This window comes from Magallana gigas, chromosome 9, assembly GCF_963853765.1.
Source record: "Magallana gigas chromosome 9, xbMagGiga1.1, whole genome shotgun sequence".
NCBI classification, from domain to species: Eukaryota; Metazoa; Mollusca; class Bivalvia; order Ostreida; family Ostreidae; genus Magallana; species Magallana gigas.
The window spans coordinates 18,257,606-18,283,305 of NC_088861.1; the positions used below are offsets into that span (position 1 = coordinate 18,257,606).

The following is a 25,700-nucleotide window of genomic DNA, read 5'->3' on the forward strand; positions in this document are numbered from 1 at the left end:
GTAAATTTTACAATATAAACGGTACATTAAACAGATTAAAGTGTAAGTTTACCCATTCAATGATAAACTTTACAGATTAAAGAGTAATTTTTACATTTAAAGTGTGATTTTTCACATTAAAGTGTTTATTTTACAGATTCAAGTCTTAATTTTACAGATCTAAGTGTGAATTTTACAGATCAAAGTGTGAATTTTACAGATTAATGTTTGAATTTTAGAGATTAATGTGTGATTTTTAGAGAATAATGTGCACAGATAAAAGTGTAAATTTTACAGATTAAAGCATAAAATTGACTTTTTAAACTGTGTATTTTACTGATTTGTGTGAATTAAGCATTTTGTTGTCTGAGTTAATAGAATAATGTGTATTTTACAGATTAATTTGTAAATTTCACAGATAAAAGTGTAAATTTCACAGATTAATGGGTAAAAATGACTTTTTAAACTGTGTATTTTACTGATTTGTGTGAATTTAACATTTTGTTGTCTGAATTAACAGAATAATGTGTAAATCTTACAAATCTATATGTACACTTTGCAGATTAAACTGTAGATTTTACACTTTTAAGTGTGAATTTTACGGATTAAAGCGTGAACTTTTTAGTTTAAAGTGTGAATTTTACAGATGAAAGTGTCAATCTAACATTTTAATCAGTGAATTTTACAGTGTAAATTTTACAGTGTAAAGTATAAATTTTACAGATTAAAGTGTGAATTTAATTTTACAGATTAAAGTGTAGAAATTAAAAGACATGAAGTGCATACATGGCACTTATACGCTTCCATACAAATATAATAATAAAAGATTAAGAATTTGATAAAAAAATTCCATGAGTGAAATTAAATCAAAAGAACACTAAAAAAAATATTGTTTTTAATATACACATTAGATTTTGAAAAAGGCGATAACACTTAAATATCTACATTTTCTCATTAAAAATCAAAGCTTTTATAAAAATTATATTTTACTAATAAAAATTGAGTAATTCGCAGATTATCCAAGTTTTTGTTCGCATACTACGTATGCTTCAAAATTACAAACGACGTCGTTCCATTGGTACCCAAACCCATGGCCAGATTTAAGGACAAGACAATGCTCAGATGACGAAAAGTGATTATCAGGCTGATCTGGACCCCAATCAGAGAAAGTGATTTCTCTCCAGGAGGATAGATGTACCCATGAACCTTCTTTGAATACGTCTGTAGCTCCGATCAAAACATCTACAATGTAAGATAATTTTTGGACGAAACAAACAAAGTAAGAGATAAGTGAATATGGTATAGGACACCTCTCTTGACAAATAATCAATCAAATCAAGAATAATTTTGAAAATGTTTTCTTTTCCAACATTGTTACTAAAGAGGATAACACAATGGATTAAATCATTTACTACAAATTTGTAAGTCATGAGTTCGAATCCCGCTGGGGCTTTTTTCATTTATGTCTTAGTTTCAAAGAATCTTTTAGACAAATACTTTGAAATTTTAAAAGCTCTAAACCAGTAAAAATATTTCCATTATCATATACTTTTATATACTTTATTATCAATTGGTGTCCTACTCCACCTTAAGGTACTTTTCAAAACGAAATCAATATTACACGAACAATTTATATAATTTGGGTACGTAGTTGTGAGAAAATAGCAGTCATAGACCATATTGGAAACAGTCAACCAATATTTTCCACGTAAAATTCTTTTTCTTTTAATTTTTTTTAAAAATCGGTGATACACGAATGATCTATGACAAGTTTAAGAATACACTTTAACACACAAAAAACACACAACAAATTCACACACACACACACACACACACACACACACACACACACACACACACACACACACACACACACACACACACACACACACACACACACACACACACACACACACACAACTCTTCCCGCCATGAACCTTGTAAAAAAAAATCGCATTTATTTCCGGCAAGACATTTTCTCGAGGATCTCGCACACGAATAAAACTCGATTTACAATATTATTATTATTGAAATTGAGTGGACAATTCACATACCTCCTGATATATTTATTGCCATTTCCTTCAAAAAGCTGTTCTCTTCTGCAGAATCAATTTCAGCAACTTTAGCTCCAATTTTCATACATTCTACCTAGGAAGAAACGAGAAATTTTCAGTCTCAATCGATCAAGTACATTAAAAAAGAGTCAGCATTCCAATAATTTGAATTCAGGAATGCAATTTATTGTTTTGCATTTTGTCTTCCAGTTTTAATAAGGTTATAGCAATAATAATTTTAAAAGAAAGTTTTTTTTCTTTTAAATAAGCCTTGTACCTTTCCCTCCTACTGTATATGTTAAATAAACATTCAGAAATAAGCAATGCAGTTCAATAAACATCTTAAAAAATTAATTGAAAATAAATGATACAAACTAACAACACAAGTACCAATTTTCTATCCCCGTATTCTTACCTGTGCATCTCCAAGCTTCATTCTTGTATTTAATTGAAGATAAACAGATCTACCGAAAGTTATCCAGTTTAATGTCTCTGTCATTTTAAAGACAATGAATATGAAATATTAAATTATAATTTGTTATATTCCGTTAAATGTAATTCAAAGTGACTTACTACAAATAATCGGGAGTAAACAGTAAATACTATACAAATATGAAGTATCATTTTAAAAGAGATCTAGAAAAAATGATTATTTTACGATTTTCTCCTAAAAGTCTAAAAACTGTTCATCAGACAAACATGTAAATACATATTCACATAGATTTCTGTAATTAATTTAAAAAGGCCATCATTTGGTACATGTACCTCTTTTACTAGAGAAGTAACGGAACCCATCTGACTGAACCAGGTCTACTCCATTAACAGTCCCTGTACAGAAACATGTCTTCATCCCGTTATTGTAGAAAAACGATGAAGAGTCAGGCAATTTGGAACACATTGACATGCATTCAGACAAACTCTGAGTTTGATTCGATTCGTGCAGAACATTTCCCGAGGGTCTTTTGTTGTCATCTTCAAGCACTCGATGGTACGCAATAAACTCCTTACTTATGCTAAAACTAAACTGAACAATTCTTAGCAGAAAAATATATATGCTTAATACTTTCATCGCCAATACATAATTTTCTTCCCGAAAAAATTATGTGAACTGTAAACATTTAAACAATCTGTTCCTGTGAACTTTCTTGACAAATTGTTTTCCGGACATTAAGAACGTTTTATATACGTGGTTTCTCGCACCGTTGATTTTACGCATAAAAATCCACTTTCCTTTCAAATGTATTTTAAAAGAGCTTGTCAGTCACTAAACTGTATTTATAAACCAATGTTATACATCAGTGTAATCCTAGTAACATCAATTATGCACATATGATAAGGAAGCAGGCCACACCTCCAAACTGACGCTGTACTTCTCTATTAATAGAAAGCTGCATACCAAAAGCTCGTGCTAATCAGTGAACAATATTAATGTTGGTGAAATGCAAGAGCTCGAGGCTAATGCACACGAGTCCTGACTAGATGGGGAATCCCTACCGCCAAATATCAATAAATCAGCATCCAAAACGGCAAATGTGAAAGAAGTTCCAGGGAGGTGTTTAAATAAGTAAAATTATTTTCACCTGTTAGATAATAATTGGCTTAATGTTTGATCATCATATTTATTTGAAAATTTACTCATGAACCATGCACTAAATTAAATTTTAGCGTCACCAATTGCAATACATTGTTAGTACATTACAAGCTCCTTTTGGTTTACCCCTGCCCAATTAAATAAATTTCCCTCCAAAACATTCCTGTAATCCAAATAATGGAGAATAAGATCATAAAAAGATCACTGAGGGTAAATTTAATAAATGAGAAAATGTTACAACAGTTCGAAACTATCCATTTAATTGACTTAATTAAGAGACACATGTTGGTTATGCATGTTTTTTTCTTTTCTTTTTTTTCTTCAAATTTACAGATTTCCCGCAAAAGATTTGAACAAAACAAGAGGGCAAATGATGTTAACCGAGATAGCTGTCGATATTGATAAAGTCATAATAACGACAAAATATTTCGTTTTGATTTCTTTTTTTATTTGTCAAGTTGTTAAAGAACAATTGTAAGAAATAAAGATTTTAATTGGATGGAAATTACCGCCAAATATCTATATGTCTTGCTTTTTTTTTATTATGAATTGAAAAAATTGAAAAACACGATATTTATTAAAATCTTTTTTCAAACCAATTAGGAGGTATTTAGTGCGTAATATCTAATTTTGTCCTTTAGGTCAAATTACATTCTAATTTTTACTGTCCTAAATAAGAATTTCAGATAAAAGATTTTTTTTTAAAAAGGTTGGGTGGGGCATCCCCCTTATTCAACTTCCCGCTTTATGTATTTGTTCATTGTTTACAAATTGATCTTTGAGGTTTACTACCAATCTGTCTGCATAAAAATGCCTTAAATTAAAAACAAAACAAAAAACAAAAACCCTTAATGTAGGGACTGTTTTTTAAAGTAATTAAACGTGATCAATACCGGGGTAAAGCAGGATAATGACCCCCGTCGAATAATGACCGGGGTTATTTTTCAACGTAAAAATTAATGACCCCTGGGTCATTATTCTACGTAGAAAAATGACCTTTTGCCTGAAGAATAAGTGTCATTTTCATAAAAATTAGCACACTCTACGTGAAGAAAATGACCCCTGTAGAAAAATAACCGCCTTATGAATTAAATATTGTTGGTTATTTTTATTGCAGTAACCAGAAAGTAACAAAATTTAAAATTTATATTAATAACTTAAAGTGAAAAAGGTGTATTTTTTTTTAAAGAATCAAATTCTTTTGTTATAACAAGATTTTGACATATTGTACATTGTACCGGGGAATAGTTCTCATCTAACATGTACATGCATCTCATTTTTACGAGTGAAAACACATTAAAACTATTTTGAGAATACAAGTCCCTATATAACAAAGTGCTGTTCATTGGCGATAAAAGAGTTGACTCTATATTATTCATGAGTTATACTTGCACTGACGTTTATAATTTTCCCAAGTACTAACTATTGGGTATGCAAGTGAAGCATCCAGAATTAAAGGGAACGGTCATGCAAAAATAAAGAAGAGTTGTAATCACTATATTTACTATAAAAATGATGTCAACCATTATATTTTACTTAACATGATCCCAATTAAGCAATATTTTAATAATCACTGATTAAATATCAAAGTTTGACAAAATCGTGCGAGCTGCCATTTTGATGCTCTTCACTGTTTAGAGTTAAATATGTTGTGGCTTATCTTCGGGTTTGATCGCAGCATCCCCATAACTTTAAAATGTCCTGTAATATCAGCATACCCCATTCAGAGTTCAGTTCATACATGTGGTCAGTGCCTAGGGAAGTTTATAATTAACAGTTATGTGTGTCTAAATATGCCTGCTTGTCAAGCCTTTAATTGCAAGAATAAGTAAGGAGAATGCAAAAAAATATTTTTGTGATACCAGACACTGCCAAAGATGCTGCATCAAAACGCGATGCAAACAATGTATTACTAATTTAAAGAGTGGAAAGTTGTGTTGAGATGTATGACAAGTTTTGACAAGTACAACAGCACAATAAATTTTCATGGTAAAATTTTAACTTCTACTCCGATCAAAAAGATCTTCCCTTATCTAGATGAAGAAGAAAAAGTAAGTTTATTCATGGATGACTCTGTCACAGGATTGAACTTTCATGAAAGTCATGACAGCAGAGATCGTACTTTTGTTATTGATATGGATGAAAGTTTTGATGCAAAAAATGTTGATGATCACAGTGATGATAACTGTGATGAATCATCATTACTCATACAAACCAAGACGTTTATTGTGTTTGGAAATTGTTTGGATGATATTCTGAATTGTTTGATATGCAATATTTGTAAATGCCCTGTGGACCCTTCAGAAACATGTACCATCAAAGAATACTGTGGTTCAATGCTGAAAGTGTCAGTATTTTGCACTGGTGGTCATTATCCCCCCCCCCCGACCCCCGCAAACGAAGTTTGAGGGGGGTATATAGGAATCATCTTGGCCATCCGTCCGTCCGTCTGTCTGTTAAATTCGTGTCCAGTCCATATCTTTCATATGGAAAAACATTGAAGTTCTTTCTTCACACAGAGATTGCATATGATCTAAGGGTGTGTCATGACCTTGAACCCAGGTCATTTGGGCAAGGTCACTGACAGAAAAAGTGCAAAATTCGTGTCGGTCCATATATTTCTTATGGAGAAACATTGGAAGTTCTTACTTCCACAGATATTGCATATGACCTAAGAATGTGTCATGACCTTAAACCAAGGTCATTTGGGCATCAAGGTTACTGGTAGAAAGAGTGCAAAATTCGTGTCCGGTCTATATCTTTCTTATGGAGAAACATTGGAATTTCTTACTTTACACAGAGATTGCTTATGACATAAGGATTTGTCATGACCTTGAACCAAGGTCATTTGGGCAATGGCAAGGTCACTGACAGAAAAAGTGCAAAATTTGTGTCCTGTCCATATCTTTCTTATGGAGAAACATTTGAAGTTCTTACTTCACACAAAGATTGCTTATGACCTACGGGGTTGTCATGACCTTGATCCAATGCCATTTGGACAAGGTCAAGATCACTGGTAGAAAAAGTGCAAAATTCGTGTCCGGTTTATATCTTACTTATGGATAAACATTGGAAGTTCTCAGTTCACACAAAGATTGCTTATGACCTAAAGTGTGTCATAACCTTGACTCAAGGTCAATTGAGGAAGTTCAAGGTCATTGTTTAAAAAATGCTTAATTCCTGTCTGTGTTATATCTTGTATTAATGGAAATAATTAGAAGCTAAAATTTGACACAAAGCTTGCTTGTCTCAGACCACATAAAATTATTTGTTGCATTCTCATCCCCGTCTCTCTGAAAATGGCCTGCCCCAATGTATTTTTTTTTTGGGGACAAAAAAAATTGTGAAAAAAATTTAATAAAGAATCGGGCTCTTAGTATACCATTTATTCAAAATGTTTATATTAAATGGCTGCTTGACATGTGGAATTTCGTTTGATTTGAGTCATGTTTGCTAACATAAGGATGCAAATGTCCTCATGCATAAGATGGAATTTAAAGAATAGAAATTGGTTTGTGTACTAACATTAGCATTAAACAGTTTTAAAAAATAGAGCAGTTGTTATTTATAGAAAGTGGACGGTGAAATAGATTCATCCAATATTTTCTATCATAAAAAAAACATGAGTTATGATTTTTTCTTAGCGGGGGTATCAATTGTGAGCTTGCTCACAGTACCTCTAGTTTAGTTAAGAATGGTTATCTTAGCCACTGTTAGGGAAAATGCCTGTAGCCAATTTGCTTGTATGTGCAGCAATCCTTTTTACAGGTCAAACATATGGACATATCTCTCAGTTTGCAAAATTTATGAATCTTCAATTTGTAAGCAAACCAACATTTCAACTGTACAGCGAGTAATTGTAATGCCAGTGGTTGATCATTTTTCAACTGTTATGCAAAACGACATTTTCAAGAAAATTAAAGTTTCCAATCGTTGTCTTAGGTTGGCTGGTGATGGTAGATGTGACTCTCCTGGCTTCAATGCAAAATATTGTACATACTCGTTATTAGATATGGAAACACAAGAAATTGTGGCTTTTGTTAATATCAAAGTGACTGAAACAGGAAGTTCAAGCAAAATGGAAGTTGAGGGGTCAAGAAGATGCATGACATATCTGATTGAAAAGGGCTTTAAAATAGAATTATTAACAACTGATAGGCATGTTCATGCAGATTAGAAGTCTTGTAACAAAAGAATTTCTCAAAATTGATCAATAAATTTTGACCTAACTTCGTTAGTCGGACAAACTTAAGCCCAAATTTACGCCTTTTTGAGAAATGGGCCTAAGGTTGGCTTTCCGTGCTGTTTTCCAGAAGGACCAGGAATTCGTCCTCTTCTTTTAAAATCTGCACTTTCCTCTGAGTCTATGTTTTCTATTTTCTATATTTTTGTATTTTCTACATTCATCAGTCCAATGGCTACCGTCACAAAAGGTACATACAATTGGTTTGCCTGGAACTCATGTTGGTCTGTTTCGTCGCATTGCTGACTTAGTTATCGTCACTAAGGTTTAAGGGGCTCGTAAGAGGCGAAAGTCAGGGTTTAAATGTCGAAGAATTCAGACATCTCCGCTTAGTACTTAGCATGCGCATATCGTATTTCCTTTTGCTTTGAGGGTATGATTATATGTTGTGGATCATTTTCAAATTCATAGTACATTTACTCGAAAATACACATATACTATACCATTGAATGTTCCAAATTCAAATTGTTTATAACAGTTTATGTTTATAAGAATAGAATAAATGCCTATACGTTTCTCAACATAATGAAAGTTTAGAGAAAATACAGAAGATATAAAAATGGCAGACAAAAGAGGTTGCAAAAACCAAATAAATGACAATTGAATTCATTGCAGACGATATTGACGCACAATTGTACATAATTGAACGAAACAATACATAGAATTTAACTCCAATATTCGTGTACAATTCGTGTACAAATCTAAAAATATTATTAGAATGCATGGGCATAGTACAGTAGAATGACAAGTCATGCTTCATACAGATATTAAGACACTTCCAGTTGCTGGGACAAGGCTTTATACTTTTTTATCAAATCACTGAAATATTTATAGATACTAATATGGCTATGATTTAAGCAGCAACCTACTGAAATCGAAAATATCCACTGCATGTAAAAATAACATGAACCTTGTCCATGTCTACAGAAATCAAAGTACTGAAGTACTGAAAGCCAGACTCTTTTGATGTGTCTTAATGCATATTGTGTAGTAAAGACTCTCTCTCTCTCTCTCTCTCTCTCTCTCTCTCTCTCTCTCTCTCTCTCTCTTATATTTTAATGTCGGCAAAGCGTCAGAGAGCGACCAAATTTTGTAAGCGGCTATGTACAAAAATATGTCCGTCTAGTAGAAAAAAAAATCAACAGTTGCTGCCTTGAGTTTTGCAACAAGCTTTATAAATTCAATCCCCATTTCTTCAATGCACAGCAAAGTAGTTCATGGAAATTCATGCGCATTGTATGTGTCCAAAATGCATAGTCTTGTTTTTAAAACACGTAATTAATAAGAAAACTAAAAAAGAACAAACTTAAAAAAACAACAAACAAAAAATCAACACTATTGACGAAACGTGGCTCTTTGTGTAACTATTTGGTATAGCGGAAGCTCTTACCTTGACGCTGTTCGTTTTTTGTTTACTTTTGAAGTTGTGCTATTTATAGTAACATTGACGATTTGCCTGCCTTTAGCCAGGACTCGGCTTTCAGCAGAGTCGAGCTAAAAACGAAAAGTTCCATCCTCTGTTCCAGTGTTGTAAGAATTTAGACAATGACTTTAAAACAATTCTTGATTTTCTGCGATTCAAACGATAAAAGTTTTGAAACATATTTTCTACAATTAACAGCACAGGAAATAACAACATTTGAGGGCCAGAGTCTCCTGCACTCTATGCCCTGTTTTTGGTTTAATTAATTGCTTGTTTTGTTTTTGGATTATTTTATTATAAGTAACTTGAAACACAACTGTCGGCGAATTCTTGACGGGACGAAAGTGTTTACAAGTGTAGAAGAGCGAAGATTACACAGAACAATAATACTCCTGTATAGAGTATCTTCATTAAGTTTAATGGAAAAGGGTTCTACAAAATGATATGTAGAGTCTTTGCAGTTTAACAAGTACATTTGAGTCCTACTTTTTTCTTATCTGCTTTGAGTTATTGGGGTATACATTTGTATATACAATTAGTATAACAAGCTAGTTAAATTTGTAAATAATGCAAACGTGTTGTAATGTTTTTTAGCAATATAGGTAAGGAACATACAACTACACAAAAGCACAAATCCCAACTGTAAACGTTATGAGATGCTCCTTTTAAGTATTCTCAATTTTTTGAAATCAGTTTCGTTTCATAGGTTCAAATTTGATTAGAAACATTAAATTTCTAGGTGTTGATGTGAAATACATGTATACTTCTGAATTATAGAATCTTTTAAATTATTGTGTTTATATAAGTTATCGGGGTATACCCATCTTTAATTCTTCATACTTTAGGTAAAATTCATTAACGAGTAGTAATGTATATTACATACGTTTAATGAATTGAGCCCATTATTTATCAAATTGATTTAATCTTAATTTATTAAGAAATAGGAACATATATTGCCTAGATTTAAACCCAAATTTAGTTCTGACTAAGTTTTTGCCTTTTTGTGAAACGCAACTTAGTCTGGTTTTGAGGTTTAGTCCCTGATTTAGTCCGGACTAAGCTTACGCCTGGGCGTAGGCCTTTTGAGAAACTGGCCCCAGCTGTGGTGTGCCTCTCCTCATGTCTTACAACACTCAAAGCTTAAAGTTCTGGTGATTCTTTCAGTGTGATGTAACGTTTCATTAAATCTCAGTTTCTGCACCGTCCACTTTTCTTGTGAACCATTTTGTATTTCAAGCTGCAATATATTTTTGAGGGGATAGTTTCGAGGTAATCATGGAGATGAACACATCCAGGTTGACATCCTTATGTAAAGCTTCAAAGCTGCGCATGTGTCTCTCAGTGTCACCATGTAGCTTCCGCAGACGTTGTTTGGCATTGGTAGCTGACTGTGTATTGATGAAGTTTTTAATAACTGTTTGCACATCTTCAAATTTGTCTTGAAGAACAGAAATAGCTACATCATAGTTTTCATTTGAAAGTGAAAGTCCAGATATAGCTAGTCAATCTGTTCCTTTAAGTTTGCTTCTGTGATTGTTGAATTTCTCAATTTTGGAGAACGTTTGGTTCCTGTGAACAGTAGCTTTAAAGGCATCCCAGAATTCCTTGAACTTAATTTCATCTCCATTGTAGGAAGATAGTTCTAACTATGGAAGTTTAACAGCCACCGAGTCTGTCACTGTCTCTCACCTCAATCTTTTGCTCTCGCAACTGTCTTCTGCTTATCTTACTTCCTCTAAATATATCCTGACAAAAAGTAAACGCTTGGACAAAAACGGAAAATGGATAAAACATAAACAAAACACCTTGATCTGACAAAAACGGACATACATTAACATTTCTAGGAAAATTCACCTTCTCAAAACATACAAATAATCATAAACATCTTTGTTCATATTTGAAACAAACTTAAAAATGGAATTGTGATAAATTAACAACAATCAGTGGTATGATAAGGTATAATAAATTGTATCAAGGTTTATATTTTCCATACACAATCTTATTGCGGTATACAAGCATAGTAAATCCGATTATATTTTCTTTTGAAGCCTTGTCAATAAATTATCAATTAAACATTCGTTGCCGCTTCAAATCAATAAGAGAATCATACTTGTTTTTATGATTTAATGAATAGTTTACAATACCAAAACACGATACAGTCATGTGCGCCATTTTATAATTTTATTCTAGATTTAGAAAACAAAATCACAATTCCTTATCTCTTGACGATTAGGATAAGGTATATTTTCAATATAAAAACGCTACAAAAAATTTAATGTTATTTTGTAAAGGAGAATTTCCGACCTTTGAATATTTTACTTCATGCATATCTTTATGCAGAATTTCTCATCAAAAAGAGGCTAATAATGTCGAAATCTTGCCAGAGGCATCAAGTGAAGACACCGTGAAAGCAAAAGCCAGGTATATATAAGATTTTCAGAACGTTTTTATAAAAGATTCATTATGCCAAGCGCAGAATTAATGGCATATCTTTTCCATTTACTTTAATTGTTTATCTGCATGTTGTTTAAAGCTTCTGAAAAGGTTAGACAAATAATACAGAAGTAACATGGTCTGTAATAAACCCTTAATCATGAAACATTACATGAAATGTGTTTTGGATGTACTATGCCTAATACTTAGAACACAAACTAAAGGATAAAAAAGTGTTCTACTACGATTAGCCTATGCCTGGTAGGTAAGATCGGTATATCCCTCTAAGTATAGGAAGGACAATGAAGTAGTGCCATTAAGCAAAACGCTGTGAAATCATTAGATTTCGTGGTGGCTCAATTTTCGTGCAATTCGTGGGTACCTCTCACCCACGAATTAACATCCGCCACGAATAAATAGATTAGGAATGTAAAGTTATATTTCCTTTTGTAAGTATCAAAGAATACACGAAATTACGTCCCCATAAACCTGTAAAATTAAAGCAATCCACGAAAATTGGCCCCCTCGAATTTTAATGATTCCACAGTAATTCCTATACTTCCAGAATGCTTTTACTTTTATTGTGACATTTTATATCAGAATGCTTGACACATGCCAGAAAAGAGGATTTTCAATTTTAAAAACAAGTGTCTTAATATATCAATTATCATTTGAAGGAAAAAAATTAAATTGTTTGATATACAATCTTTCCAAAACTGGAAAATTCCCTAATTGCACTTTCATTTTTACATTGTTTTATTGAATCTGACATAACACCTCAAATTTTAAAGGAAGAGAATCAAATTGATGAGCTTTCAATCAAGGGATCCCTTGTAGCTGAACAAAAATGAGGGCCATGGCTACATATATGAACCCTAATGTAAACATTGCCGCTAAGGAAAATACATTATTGGACTAAACACAGATACCTTGTTTAAACTTGCTTTACATTTCAAAAATTAACGTTCCTCGTCTGTTCCATGCATGTACCGTGACAAACAATTTGTTAAGCAAATTCAAATTCAACTCTCTGAATTAAACTCTATGCAAATATACACAGTTTGTTGTTTGTATTTCCAATGTTGTTTTTTTCTGATAAGTAAATCTTCCAACTTCTGTTGAGGTTTAAAGTTGACAATAAACAATATTATGCAGATATTGACTGGGGTTGAGGGCAACATTGATTATATAAGCCCCCCAGAGACGAAATACATGTATTGCTCGATGCAAAGCCTCCGGCTCATGCACTATGTACCTGACCTCTATATAACCGTAATACGTGTACACCACTATTGTTATCATTATACTAACTTTTATATACTGATGTGCCTTGGTTAGCAACTGTGACGTCCAAGTATTGTGTTCAGCTAGTCCCTAAAATTATCATTGCAAAAGCCAGTGTTTGCTTTTTTATTGATTTTTCTTGATTAGTCATTAAACGAGTTGCTGTAATACCAAACAATAGTATATGAACACATGGGCCAAGCCCGTTTTAACATTAAGTTCAATGTATAAACCATAATTAAAGAAAAGGGGTCGAACTCTGACCCAGACAAAATCTACCAGCTCGATTCAACAGCCTAATAAATCAATTCATTTGTAAAAGGTTCGCAATATTCATGTAGTTTTCAGAAAAGTAATGTCTGGGATTCACCTATGCCGAATTTAAAGTTGATAAATCATCCCGAAGTTCAAGTTGATGGGTCTTGAAATAAATTATTCTCTCGAAGTCGCCAGTTTGTTTTTACTCGGACATCCACCGGTCCAGGGCTCCCGGTGGGTTTTTACCTATGACAACAACAGTATCTGGACAAATGGAGAAACTTTCGCACTAATCTTTTAAAATCTTACATCAAACGCACGCTACGTACATACAAAAACTCCGATAAAATTCCTTAAATACTCTCCATACTGAACTTTTATTCTGCAATCACATTGACTTCTGACAGGGCTAGACATTTTGACATCTTCGAGAAAGACTGATTCTGATTGGACCATCACAAATATTAACCAAATGAAACTGGGTTTAATATTAGCTATCACAATGGCCGTCCTGGTAAGAAGTTGGTATGGCTGCAGAACAAAAGTTCAGTTTGGAGATTATTTAAGGAATTTTATCGGAATTTCAGGATGTACGTAGCATGCGTTTCATGTGAGATTTTAAAAGATTAGTGCGAATGTTTCTCGACTTGTTAAAATACTGTTGTTGTCATAGGAAAAATCCCATCGTTAGCCCTGGACCGGTAAATGTCCGAGTAAAAATAAACTGGCGACTTCAGGAGAATAATGACGTATATATCCGCTATTTTAAGACCCATCAACTTGAAATTTGGCATGAGTGTATCTCAGACATTATTAAAACGGACTTGGCCCCTGTGGTTATGAAGAGAATATCATTTGTCGAGTTATGTTGACAATATTACCATGTTATGTAGACAAAATTAAATAAGTTTTTAAAATCTCTACCATTTTTGGTTTTCATAATTTTTTTTATTAGAAACATGTCTGTCTTTGAAGTGTTTTAGGGATAATTGTATCGTTCTTAAATTAAGACCAAATTATTTGTAGTTCTGAAATATCCTCATTGCAGCTCAAAAAATGTTTTCAATTTGATCTCTGTTGATCCATCAAAAAATATACTGGTGTGTCGACCAACCTTAAGTAAGGTCATTATGATTTCCATCATCACACATAAAATTCATAAAAATAGATGTGTCCAATCATGTGACTATATCATTACATTATGATGGCTTACGAGCTATATATTTATCACTTGAATGTATCACCACGTTCTGCGATCCGTGCCCTTCATGTGAAATGGCAATTTTGGAATCTTTTTGATATTCTAAATTGTTTGATTTACGCGAACTGGTACATTATGAAATAAATATTTCATAAAGAAAACCCATTTTTAATTCCGTAAATTTCTGAGAATTCTTTCATTGTAATCCCCATGCACCTAGTTTGATTGATTAATACGAAATGGTTGATGATGAAATGAAAACTTCATCCAATGCACATATTTTTTGGTTTACTTAAAAATTCAAATAATTCTTTCATTGCAATCCCTTTTACCAATTCTGATCGATTTACACGGACTGGTACATTATAACATAAATATTTCATACAGAAAACATTATTGGTTTACGAAAAATTCTGAGAATTCCTTTATTGCAATCCCCTGCGTTAATTTTGATTGACAGGTAAATTATGAAATTAATATTTTATACAGAAAACACAGGCACTAGTTTCTTAAATCATGTTTACCCCATAGTATAACAATAATACAAGGTATCCATGGAGTATCCCCTAACGTAAATTGCAATGATATTCCCTTTGAACGTAAACGTTATCATCATTCTCCCATACGATAATTTATTTAAAAAACCATATGCATGCTTGCCTCAATTTACATCTATCTGTATTAGCAGTGTCGAAGCAATGCTCGCCGACTGGAAAAGTCAATCCATGATTCTCTGTTTACTGGTCTCAAGCAGAATGCAGAAATCAATTGTTTTTAAAAAAGATACTATGTGTTACAAAAAAGCAAATATTAAGTATGGCGATCGTATACAAACAAAAAATAGGAAAACTACATCTAAATTTTTTAAGAAATAAAAGCTTTATATTATACATCGTTACTGGCGATAATTTTAGCTTTCCCCAACACCCCAGAAGTGACATGTAATCAAATGACATGCATTTTCTCTGTATATTATGGGATTTAAAAATTGTCAATGTATGTGAATTAGTTTTCAAGGTAAAAGAATACTTTATAGCATTTTGCATTACATTTTGCGTTAATCTCAAGGAAAATATTATTCATTGTAACACAAGATGTGAAAGATTTATCTTAATTGACAGATTATTGTTTTTATACACAAGTGAGTTAATCAGCGCGCAAAGAACCCTCCATATACAGTTTATATAAAATCACTGCATGACATTTCCCCGATTGCTTTAGGGATAACGGAAAAAGTTACAGACAGGGCTTTCCTTACATGTACCATATAATCCTATATCAATTAAAGCCTATATCGAGAAAGATATTATACTAAAATATACTGAAAAATAAATATATCAACATATCTGTCTACTCTTTCAAAAATTGGTTTCACCTGATGTTTTTTCAACATAACATCAATTTCTAACCCTTCAAAAATATTCAATACTTGCGATATATTGATTAAAACTGGTGTTTGCATACCAAAATTTTTAATTTGTGTCATTGTGTCAAATTAAATGCTTTGTCATAGAGTTGATGTGTGCTCCATATTTTGGTTTTAGTCTAATTAAAGTCTAAACGAAACAACTTCAATAAGTATCATTATTAGTTTCATTATCAAACTTATATAGCACTAAAGTATAATGAAAATTACTCGAAACCGCTTTAACGATAAAATGCACGTGCAGATATACAAATTTTAAATTGAAAAACATAAGAATTAACCCATACATGTAGATCGATAAAGAAAATTTATAAAACAGCTAAAAAATGTAGACAACCATCTGGAAGCATAACTAGATATTAAACAATAGAGTAAGAAAATTACAGTTTAAAAGATAAAAATGTAAAAAATATTGTTGTTAATTTTAAAAAGCAATCCTAAAAAGACGAGCCATTAGACACTTATTAAAACTGCCTCTGTTTAGTTCATGCCTCACTTCTGTTGGTAGGTTGTTCCAGAGTGCGCTAACATCGAACCGCCGACTCCACACAACTTAGTTCGAGCAAGAGGATACAATTAACACCTGGAATTCTCAGAGCGCAATGATCTTGTTCAGATATGAAAAATGACAAGGTATTGAACAATTGAACATTTCAGGAAAAAAATATAACGGGTTTTGCTCTGTAACTTGCTTTGATGAGGTACCGGGGGAATCAAGGATTTCTTCGGGACTTCAAAATAAAACAAAATATTAAAATAATTACAAAATATAAAGTTTATTAATTTGAAATAGCAAATGTCAAAAGGATGGTATAAATTCATAATAAAAATAGATGTTAAAATTGACAAAGAAAAATAACATAAATTAAAAATATATTTACCTTCGAAATAAAACCAAATATTAAAATAAGACAAAATATAAAGTTTATTAATTTAGAAAGCAAATGTCAAAAAGGTGACAATTTGCGTATGGCTTTTGGTTTTATTTCGTCGATAATATAAATATTACAAAGTCACGCCCATTAGATAATCTCGAAATATAAAATATAATTGGTTATTTAATTACTTATGGGCGTGGATAACAATCATTATAATTAGCGTTAATAACCATTTTTCAAATTATGTAAATAAAACGCTCAGGTTATGTAATTAAAATAGCCATCTTTCCTGTGATGCTTATTAAACAATTGACATGAATTTGAAACATTATGAATTAAAGAAAGTATTAAGTATTAAAGACTTAAACATTTGATATACATGAATTATACTTATTTGAAATCTTAAACCTTATCGCAACATTTATGACCACATTTCTTTTTGTTTTGTTTTTTCTGGGGTTTTTTCTATTTTCTAAGCATATATACAATAATGTTTGATATAAAGGGAATGTATACAAAATATATAAATGTGACAAAGTACAGTAAAATATTTACAAAATATGTACTGCTGTAACAAAAATTATAGAAGTCCGTGAATTCGTAGCAAAAATCGCATGTAGTATTTTACTAAATCACTCTGTGATCGCACTATACATCTTATAGAACTGGATTTTGTAGGCTTGGGGTTCGATACAACCAGCGCTTAACGTATTTTGTTTTTTTGCCTCACCTATGTTCTTAAAATATTAAAAATGATTATAGTTAGAAAGTTTGCTTATACTGCATATGATAAAATATTCATTGAAATAGAAAAAAAAGGTATTCTATGATTAAACAATTGGCATAATGCCGTCATATTTGCTAACCTTCTTTAAGTGATGGCAAATGCAACATTATGGAAAAATAGCAACTTTTAAACTTACAAAAATGCCCCACCACAAAAATGATTTAATCAATCATTAATTTGATTGAAATGCATGTCGGTTATGCATGTGGCAACCAAAAGAGCTGAAGGTAATGAATAAACTCATTATAACAACAAAATGTATCGTTATAATATCTTTATTCATTTGTCAAGTTTTTAACAAAATTGTCAGAAATAAAGATTTTTTTTTAAGAATCTTGATTTCTACAATTTAAGGTTAAATTAAGCTTAAAATGCGACATTTTCAAGTACACATGGTAAATAAGTGACCTTATGTATGATGTCATATTTTTATGCCATCCGTTACCGTTGTAATCCACGGCCTTCAAAACCCAACGAATCTTTCACAAACGTATGATATTTCATACAAGCAATCGAAGTCATCCCACTGATAATTGAAATAGCTTGATATACAAACACAATCTTGGTTATTCCAATTGTCAGGATTTATACTGCTGAATTGAGTGAAAGGAACGGCTTCAAGCGAAGATAAGAACATCCATTCATTTTCTTGAAATGCATCTGTCACACCAATCATTATGTCTTAAAAAAAGGAAAGATAATTAAAATAAAACAAAATTACAAAAATAAAGCAAAACTTGATTACAGCAACAAATATAAAAACGTATGTGACGTTCTTACTTTAAAAATTCATTCAAATTGATATTGTAAAAAATGCCTCTAGTTTTATAAGATATCAGCCTATTTCTACCACAGGTATCTTGGTGAGATTTCTTGCATGACGTTCTACCTATCTGTTTTTACATTTCCATTCTAGAGATTCCTTTCATTTAATACTTGAAAATTTTGGTAAACAGTTTGCAAGTTTACTATGCCCCATCTTATTGCGGTATATAATGACATATAAAAATGAAACTTTACGGAAATAAAAACTATTTATAAACCATTGATATGTTTCTTTTGAAGCCATGCCAAAAGAGAATCCTACTTTTTCCATTGACTTTATGCATAGTTAACAATATCGGAACACGATACTGTCGTAAGCGCTCTTTTAGCATTTTTACTAGATTAAAAAAAAGAAAAAGAATTTGCAATTTCTCATCTCATTAACATTGCACAGAATGTAAATTTTGAATAAAACCTCGATGCATAGGAAAGTTATTACTTTCACTTTCGACTGCATAAAAAAGAAGCGCAGTCATGCGCACTTGAACTGTAGTTGACCTCATTGAGCGAAAAATGAAATGTTTCATAATGAAAGGATTTTACTCATGTCAAACAACAAAAGTTATATACATGTATGATAGCGGTTACTACATGTATCCATGCCTTGCGTTAATACGAGGAAATATAAAGTTTATTTATTGTTGATTAATTATAAGTTGATTATGTTGATATTATATTTTTTGACAACTAAGTTAATGTATAAAAACATTCTCAAACTTGTAGGCGTAACTGGTATTTTGAGAATTCTTACCTATGTTTTCCCTGATAGCGATGTCTGTTACAAAACGGCTCTCCTCCAAAGTCTCTAGCTCAACAAGTTTGGATCCAAGTTCTTTACATCTTTTCTAATGTCAAAAAATATTGGCGTCGATATGAATGCAAAATAAAGAGACATTATCCGTGTAAAGAATGATAAGAACATAAAGCACTTTGTAGTGTAGTAGTTTATGGCACATAAGCTGGAATGTATGAATGAATATAAAATTAACGCAGGTGGATGGCTAATAAACATGCTATTAGATATATTTCAAAATTTTAAAAATTATATTTAGGCCATTAACTATTATGTAATAAAAATTCTTAATAAGAGAATAGTGTTTAAGTATTTTACTATGTTTTTATACAGTTCTTTTCTCTAAAGGAAATTACTATAGTCGGAACAACGCCAGCATCATTCAGGCATCACAAGAAAAAGTAAAAGGGAAGGCCAGGTAGACAATATTTACAAAGAGTTTAGAAATTCGTTATACAAAAGTTCAGATCTACCAGTTAACTGTACATGTATGGCATATTTTCCTATTGAATTCATTGTTATCTAGACGTTGAATAAAACGTCTTGGAAACTCAGACATTTAATTTTCTTTTTAAAATTATATATAATTAAACCCTTACATGTAACCATGTTTCATAGTTGTGTAGGGCATGTACTCTGGCTAATACTTGTACACAAGCCGAAGAAGAGAAAAAGTGTAATCATTATTTACTATAAGTAACACTTCCATCAATACAAAAACTGCATATTTATTGAGCACATATGGTAGCGCAACGCTATGGACTTATCATCAAATGTATTTAAAAAAGTATTCCGTGTACGCTTTATTACCAAAAATGCCCGAGACATTTTAATTTTGTTTATATCTTGTCTTGGCATGCATCTGAATATCTTTTAAACACCCTCACTAGCCCCGTAAAGTGAAACGGTGTGGTTTGTTTACCAGTAAAAATGGCGACTCTTCATCCCTACGTGAAGTAAACATGCTTCACTATCCGAGAGTGGAAAGGATGTATAGGAAAATGTTTGAAGCAACTAAACTGTTGAATCAGTAGTAAAGTTTATCAGAAAGTTTTTGGTTTAAAATATCTACAGAATGCCATGTATATTGATAAATGAGTTAAATAAATCCAAAATAAGAGCCAGTTTTGTGCGTAATAGATACATGTATACAGTTTTTTGTGTATGATTGGAACTACTGTTGAGTTACAGTTCTGCAACAAAGATCTTCGTGACATTTTAAATACCTTATATTGCAGAATCATTGACATTTGTTTAAATAAACTGCCATTATTCCGACAAGTTTGAAAAAACAAAACTCCTTCCTTGATGAATATTGAGTTAAATCGCACAATTACTGAAACTATACCTGGGCTTGGTACAGGTTTGCTCCTTCTTTTATCAGTAGGTAATGAGATTGACCAAACTTCTGCCATTTATTGACTTCTTAAAGATAAACAAAATATTACATATTTCACCATGAACATATTTTCAAACATGTAACATACGTAAAATCTACATCTTTTTTTGACGTTTACTTTATGTTATGCATTTTATAACAAGGTTCTTATATTGGGACAGAAATGGATGAAAAAATTTAATATGAGCTCGAACGGCATTGTCTTTAAACAAACAAAGGGTAATGCTCTATTTTTTTTTCATATTAGAGTGTTGATGTTTAGGCACCTAGAACTGTCAACGTTACAACTCTTCTAGGTTTTAAGCATCATTTTCTATCAAAGTAAAGTTTCAAGAAATCATCTCAACTTAGCACATTACTCACATTTGATCTACATGGATAAAGTTGATGATTGTGTATTTAACGGAAATGTCGCTCATACTTTTATTTTTTTTAAGTTCCTAACAAAAATGTTTACGACCAGACCCAACCTTACACCAGAGTAAACCCCAACTAAATCCCAGGTTTACTTTCTAGGTTTCCTTTGGGATTACTCTGGGTTTTCTTTTTGAACATTTGGGTCCACTCGGGGTTTACTTTGGGTTAATTCGAGAATTACTTTTGGGATCAACTGTACGCGAAGTGTGAAGCAGACCTGCATTTTATCTTACTATCTAATTGCCTGTAATACCTGCACCTTGTATATTTCGAATACACGTGTAGTGTCTGCTTTCAGGGTATACTTCTAATCCGGGTTTACTCTCTGTGTCCACTCTGGTCTACTCTAGAAACCTGGAGTAAACCCAGAAAGTAAACCCAACTTAAACCTGGGTCAGAGTTGGGTCTGATCGGTACTGCACTACTAATTTTATTTACTTAGATTTTGGGCTCGAAACTAATATATCCAATATGGTGCTAACTGGGTTTTATTTTTAGATTAAGATGTCAATAAAGCACTAGGATAATCTGTTACTGATATTGAATAATGTACCTGGACCTTGAGTTGTGTAATGTTGAAATCCTGGTGCTGACACCATTTGATGGTCTGCAACGTCACCAGCCGCTATACATTGTTTTGTTGCACTGTTAAAGAAGATGGAAACACAGCCTGGTCGGTTAAAGCAGCTTTTGCTACACTGGGACACACTAACAATGTCATCAAACTCGCTTAACACCATTCCAATCACTGGAATCTTGTGGTCAAACGAAGGATCACGGAACAACTGTAAGGATTCTTGAACACCGAGGACACCACTTGCCTTAAGGAAAACTAATGATATCGCCAAAATTTGCAAAAGCGACATCGTTTTCACTGTGTTGAATAGGTAACGTTTATCGGAGAATTTTCTATGTGCAAAGTTAATCTTGTTTTGGAGAAATATTGATTATTTCATTGAAAAAAAGAAAAAGTGAACACGATTTTAGATTTAAAGAAACATTTAATTTAACGATTCGGTACATTTATATTGTGCAAGTTTGGTTCGAATTATAAATAAGTAATAATTTCTTATAAATAATAATGATCAACAAGCCTTGCTTCAATGGTCATGGACATTTTACAACTTTGGCTCTATTTGACACTTGAATATTATAGAATGCAATGACTTGCATTTTAAGCAAAACTAAATTATGCTGCATATTTATTCAGCTGCCTTATTTGCCTTTCATTGCAACTACTAATGAAATAAACAATGAAAAAAAAAACAACCAGACCATATGCAGGTGATGAAGGTATATTGCTACATAAGTAAGGAAAGTTGACTCTAAAAAAATTGAAGTCATCGCGTTTATCATAAAGTTTTGTTGTTAGGTTACCATCAATGTCCATTTCCAGTAAAATATCAAAATATGAAACAGATGACGCAGACTCTCTGGTATCTTTTATTTCAAGTTCACTGAGATATATCGGGTCGACGTAAGTATGGAAATAACATTTGTTAATTGATAAAACGTCGTCGATATACCCGAATGTTGAGCTGAAGGCCACAGCGAGCGATTTATTTTTTTCACGTACAAGTTTTTGAATAATTTCTGCTTCATAAGAATACAAAGATAGGTCTGCAAACAATGGGGTACAATTGGTACCCATGGGAATTCCAACCGATTGTTGGAAGGCTTATTTTCCAAAAAGTACATTGATGTTGTCTATCAGAAACTGAAGAATCTTTTTAATGTCAACTTCAGAGTACTTGTGTGTGCAATCAGAATGGTTTTTAACAAACAATTTTTTAGATTTCCAATAGCAAGGTGAGCATTTTTACGATTTCCATTTTTATTGAAGAAACAACTGTCGATGATATCAAAAATCATAGGGAATGGTTGTATAAAGCGTTGAAAAATCGTACGTTTGGATGCTATTAATTTTGGTCATAGTTTGTGACCTGAAAGTTTCTAATAATTCTTTAGAGTTTTTTTAGTATCCACATCTGATTCACACCACTTCTGGAGCATATTGTTGTACAGAATTCTTGAAGTTTCTCCTTAACTACCGAAAGAATTTTAGTAAAGAATAAAGGGAGAGGTTTGGTAGAACATTTACTGGAACCTGCTATATATCTCTGTTTGTTAGGACTTGTATGTAAACATGCAAAAGAACTATGTTGATATGCAAGAAAATTGCAATTAGATTATAGATTATTCAGAATGTCAAAACTATATCAAGTATTGCCCACATATGACCTCCAACATGCTATATGCTACTTATTTATGTCGACATATATATATATATATATATATATATATATATATATATATATATATATATATATATATATATATATATATATATATAAGGATGGAAAATCGTCCTTGTAGATAACTGCTGCTGTTTGTATTAAAACAGAGAAAACCTCATGCTGAAAGCTAAAAATGAAATAAGCTAAAAATAACCAAGAAAAAACCTCAAAATATTATAATTACTGATATATCAATGGTCAGGAAAATAATTTTTCGAAAAATATAATTCAAACTTAGGACTTTTATATCCTTATTTTAAGGATCACGTATTTAAATAGCACAAACGGTAAAGCAATTCTCCAGAGTTTTTCCTCTTGCAACACAACAAAAACCTCAAGCATTATTTCAAAACATTTCATCGTCTCTAAATACTCACTCGATATACAGTATATAAAATCCGTTCTTAGGTAAATGAGATAACATATATCCTGCAAAAGTCCACTATTTAAGGAATAAGGAACATTCTTTGAGTATTATGATGTTATCAAATACGGTTTGGGATGACCAATCCAATGAAGTTCGAAGGTCTTTATGATAGATTAGATCACCCCCGACCGTATTTGATCATTTCATTCTATGCGGTGAATGATTCTTAATCACCTATATTCAATATATAATTTTCAATAATTGCATGATTAAATATTAAAATATTCATTGATGGAATGTATAAATTTGTGGGGGGCCAATTTTCGTGGATTGAATAAATTTTACAGGTTCTCGGCCATGTAATTTTTTGTATTCTATCATACTTACAAAAAGGGATTATGACTTTACAACCCTTATTTATTATGACGTGGAGGATGTTAATTCGCGATGAGAGGTATACCCACGGATTCCACTAAAACTAAGCCACCAAGAAATCTAATGATTCAACAGTATTGGACTATACATCACAAAATTGATTCGTAGTGTTTTTACAGACAAAGACACTGGAAAATGTAAAAATACATGTATTTGGGGTAGGTTATTTTTTTCAACCGTCTATCTTGAACGCATTCTACATTTTCTGATATCTTTTACAGTCCGTGTCATTGACCACAATTTTCCATATAAGAATTTTTTTGTGGGAAAATTGCGCTTGATATATTAATTAAGATAACTATTTCGCTGTCGTCGACACTGAATTTACCGGGTGACGGTTAATACGAAATGTACATAATTTTATACAAAATGTTGTAAATTTTGTATTTACTGCCATGCAGTAAATTCAAAACTTACAAAACGACAACGCTCTCCAAAAGTGTCCACATACTTACCTATCTTGGGATGAAATTACATGATCTGGTGAATAGAAAAAATAATGGTGAAATGAAAATAAACATAATCATAGTTTAGCCGCCCCCATAACCAACTAACAACCCCCCCCCCCCCAAAAAAAAAAAAAAAAATTGAAAAAAAAGAAATAAAAAACATAGGTAATTATGCCACACTTTGGGTAAAAAAGCCGCCAATATGATTTTTTTTTACAAAATTAACAGAGTGATTGCATAAAAATTAAAAAATCAAACATCAGTCTAGTTTGCCCTTACGTGTGTTGCATACTCCTTATTTAAGGCCCCAATCAAAGGAGATTCGAAGAAGGACATCTTTGCCTTTCTTTTACGAAGTATTGTAAATACACTGCGGTACTCAAGAGTTCGTTACTGATTGTTGCTTACACGCATTAAGATAACATATTTCACAGAAATGGGATTCATTCGAAGTAGATATATTTATATTTAATTTAATTCATTATTTTATTTAATTTCTGCTATATGTCTTTATAAGTATAAAACCGAAATGTAATCATTATATAATGCGTTGCTTTCCTGACGAAATGGTTGGCTGTATATATTTACTTTATTTAAAAATGCAAGCATTATTTGGAGAGGACATTTGCATATTAAAAGAACCTTTACAAGTAAAGCTTACTTGGCAACATATGAATTAAAATGTGATTCATGACACCTTTGAACAGGATAATTTTATTTCTTAATAGTCCAAGACATCTGCATATCACATTTGTTTAGATTATGGTACACTTGCGAAGAAATTGACCTTCCCAAAAAATAAATAAAGGGTTACAAGTTCTTTAATTAATTGAGCCGTATAGCTAGCCCGGCCAAAACGGGTACATCGAATAGAATGAAGATATAAAGAGAACAAACAAGAAGCTGGCTTAGAAGAGTGATTAGGAACTGAGTTTCAAATTTCAGGGTTCTTCGGTGAACCATTAATTTCTCCATTATAGATGTAAAACTACAATTTCAAAGAATATTCCATTACATCTGAGTGAGAATAGGTAACATTACACCGTATCTTATTTATTTTTCAACTGGCACTTGTTGCACATCGAGTGGTATTTATTAATAGGTGGTTGCGGGTTACGGTTCAGCAGCCGTGTCACAGATGTAACAGCAGACGATAGCTAG

The 25,700-nt window shown here is 32.0% G+C and overlaps 2 protein-coding genes across 2 annotated transcripts; both read right to left on the reverse strand.

Moving 5' to 3' along the window:
• Positions 1-861: 861 nt before the first annotated feature.
• Positions 862-3,082, reverse strand: LOC117691832 (mannose-binding protein A-like). Its single transcript, XM_066070482.1, has 4 exons — positions 2,799-3,082; positions 2,449-2,525; positions 2,034-2,127; positions 862-1,221 (listed from the first exon to the last, which is right to left on the reverse strand). Exons 1-4 carry the CDS (start codon positions 2,935-2,937, stop codon positions 995-997), a joined length of 537 nt encoding a protein of 178 aa, XP_065926554.1. The 5' UTR covers positions 2,938-3,082; the 3' UTR covers positions 862-994.
• Positions 3,083-17,282: 14,200 nt separating this feature from the next.
• Positions 17,283-21,857, reverse strand: LOC117691523 (perlucin-like protein). Its single transcript, XM_066071587.1, has 4 exons — positions 21,545-21,857; positions 20,524-20,600; positions 19,134-19,227; positions 17,283-18,238 (listed from the first exon to the last, which is right to left on the reverse strand). The coding sequence occupies exons 1-4, from the start codon at positions 21,855-21,857 to the stop codon at positions 18,021-18,023; spliced, it is 702 nt and encodes a 233-aa protein (XP_065927659.1). The 3' UTR covers positions 17,283-18,020.
• Between the last annotated feature and the right edge of the window lie 3,843 nt (positions 21,858-25,700).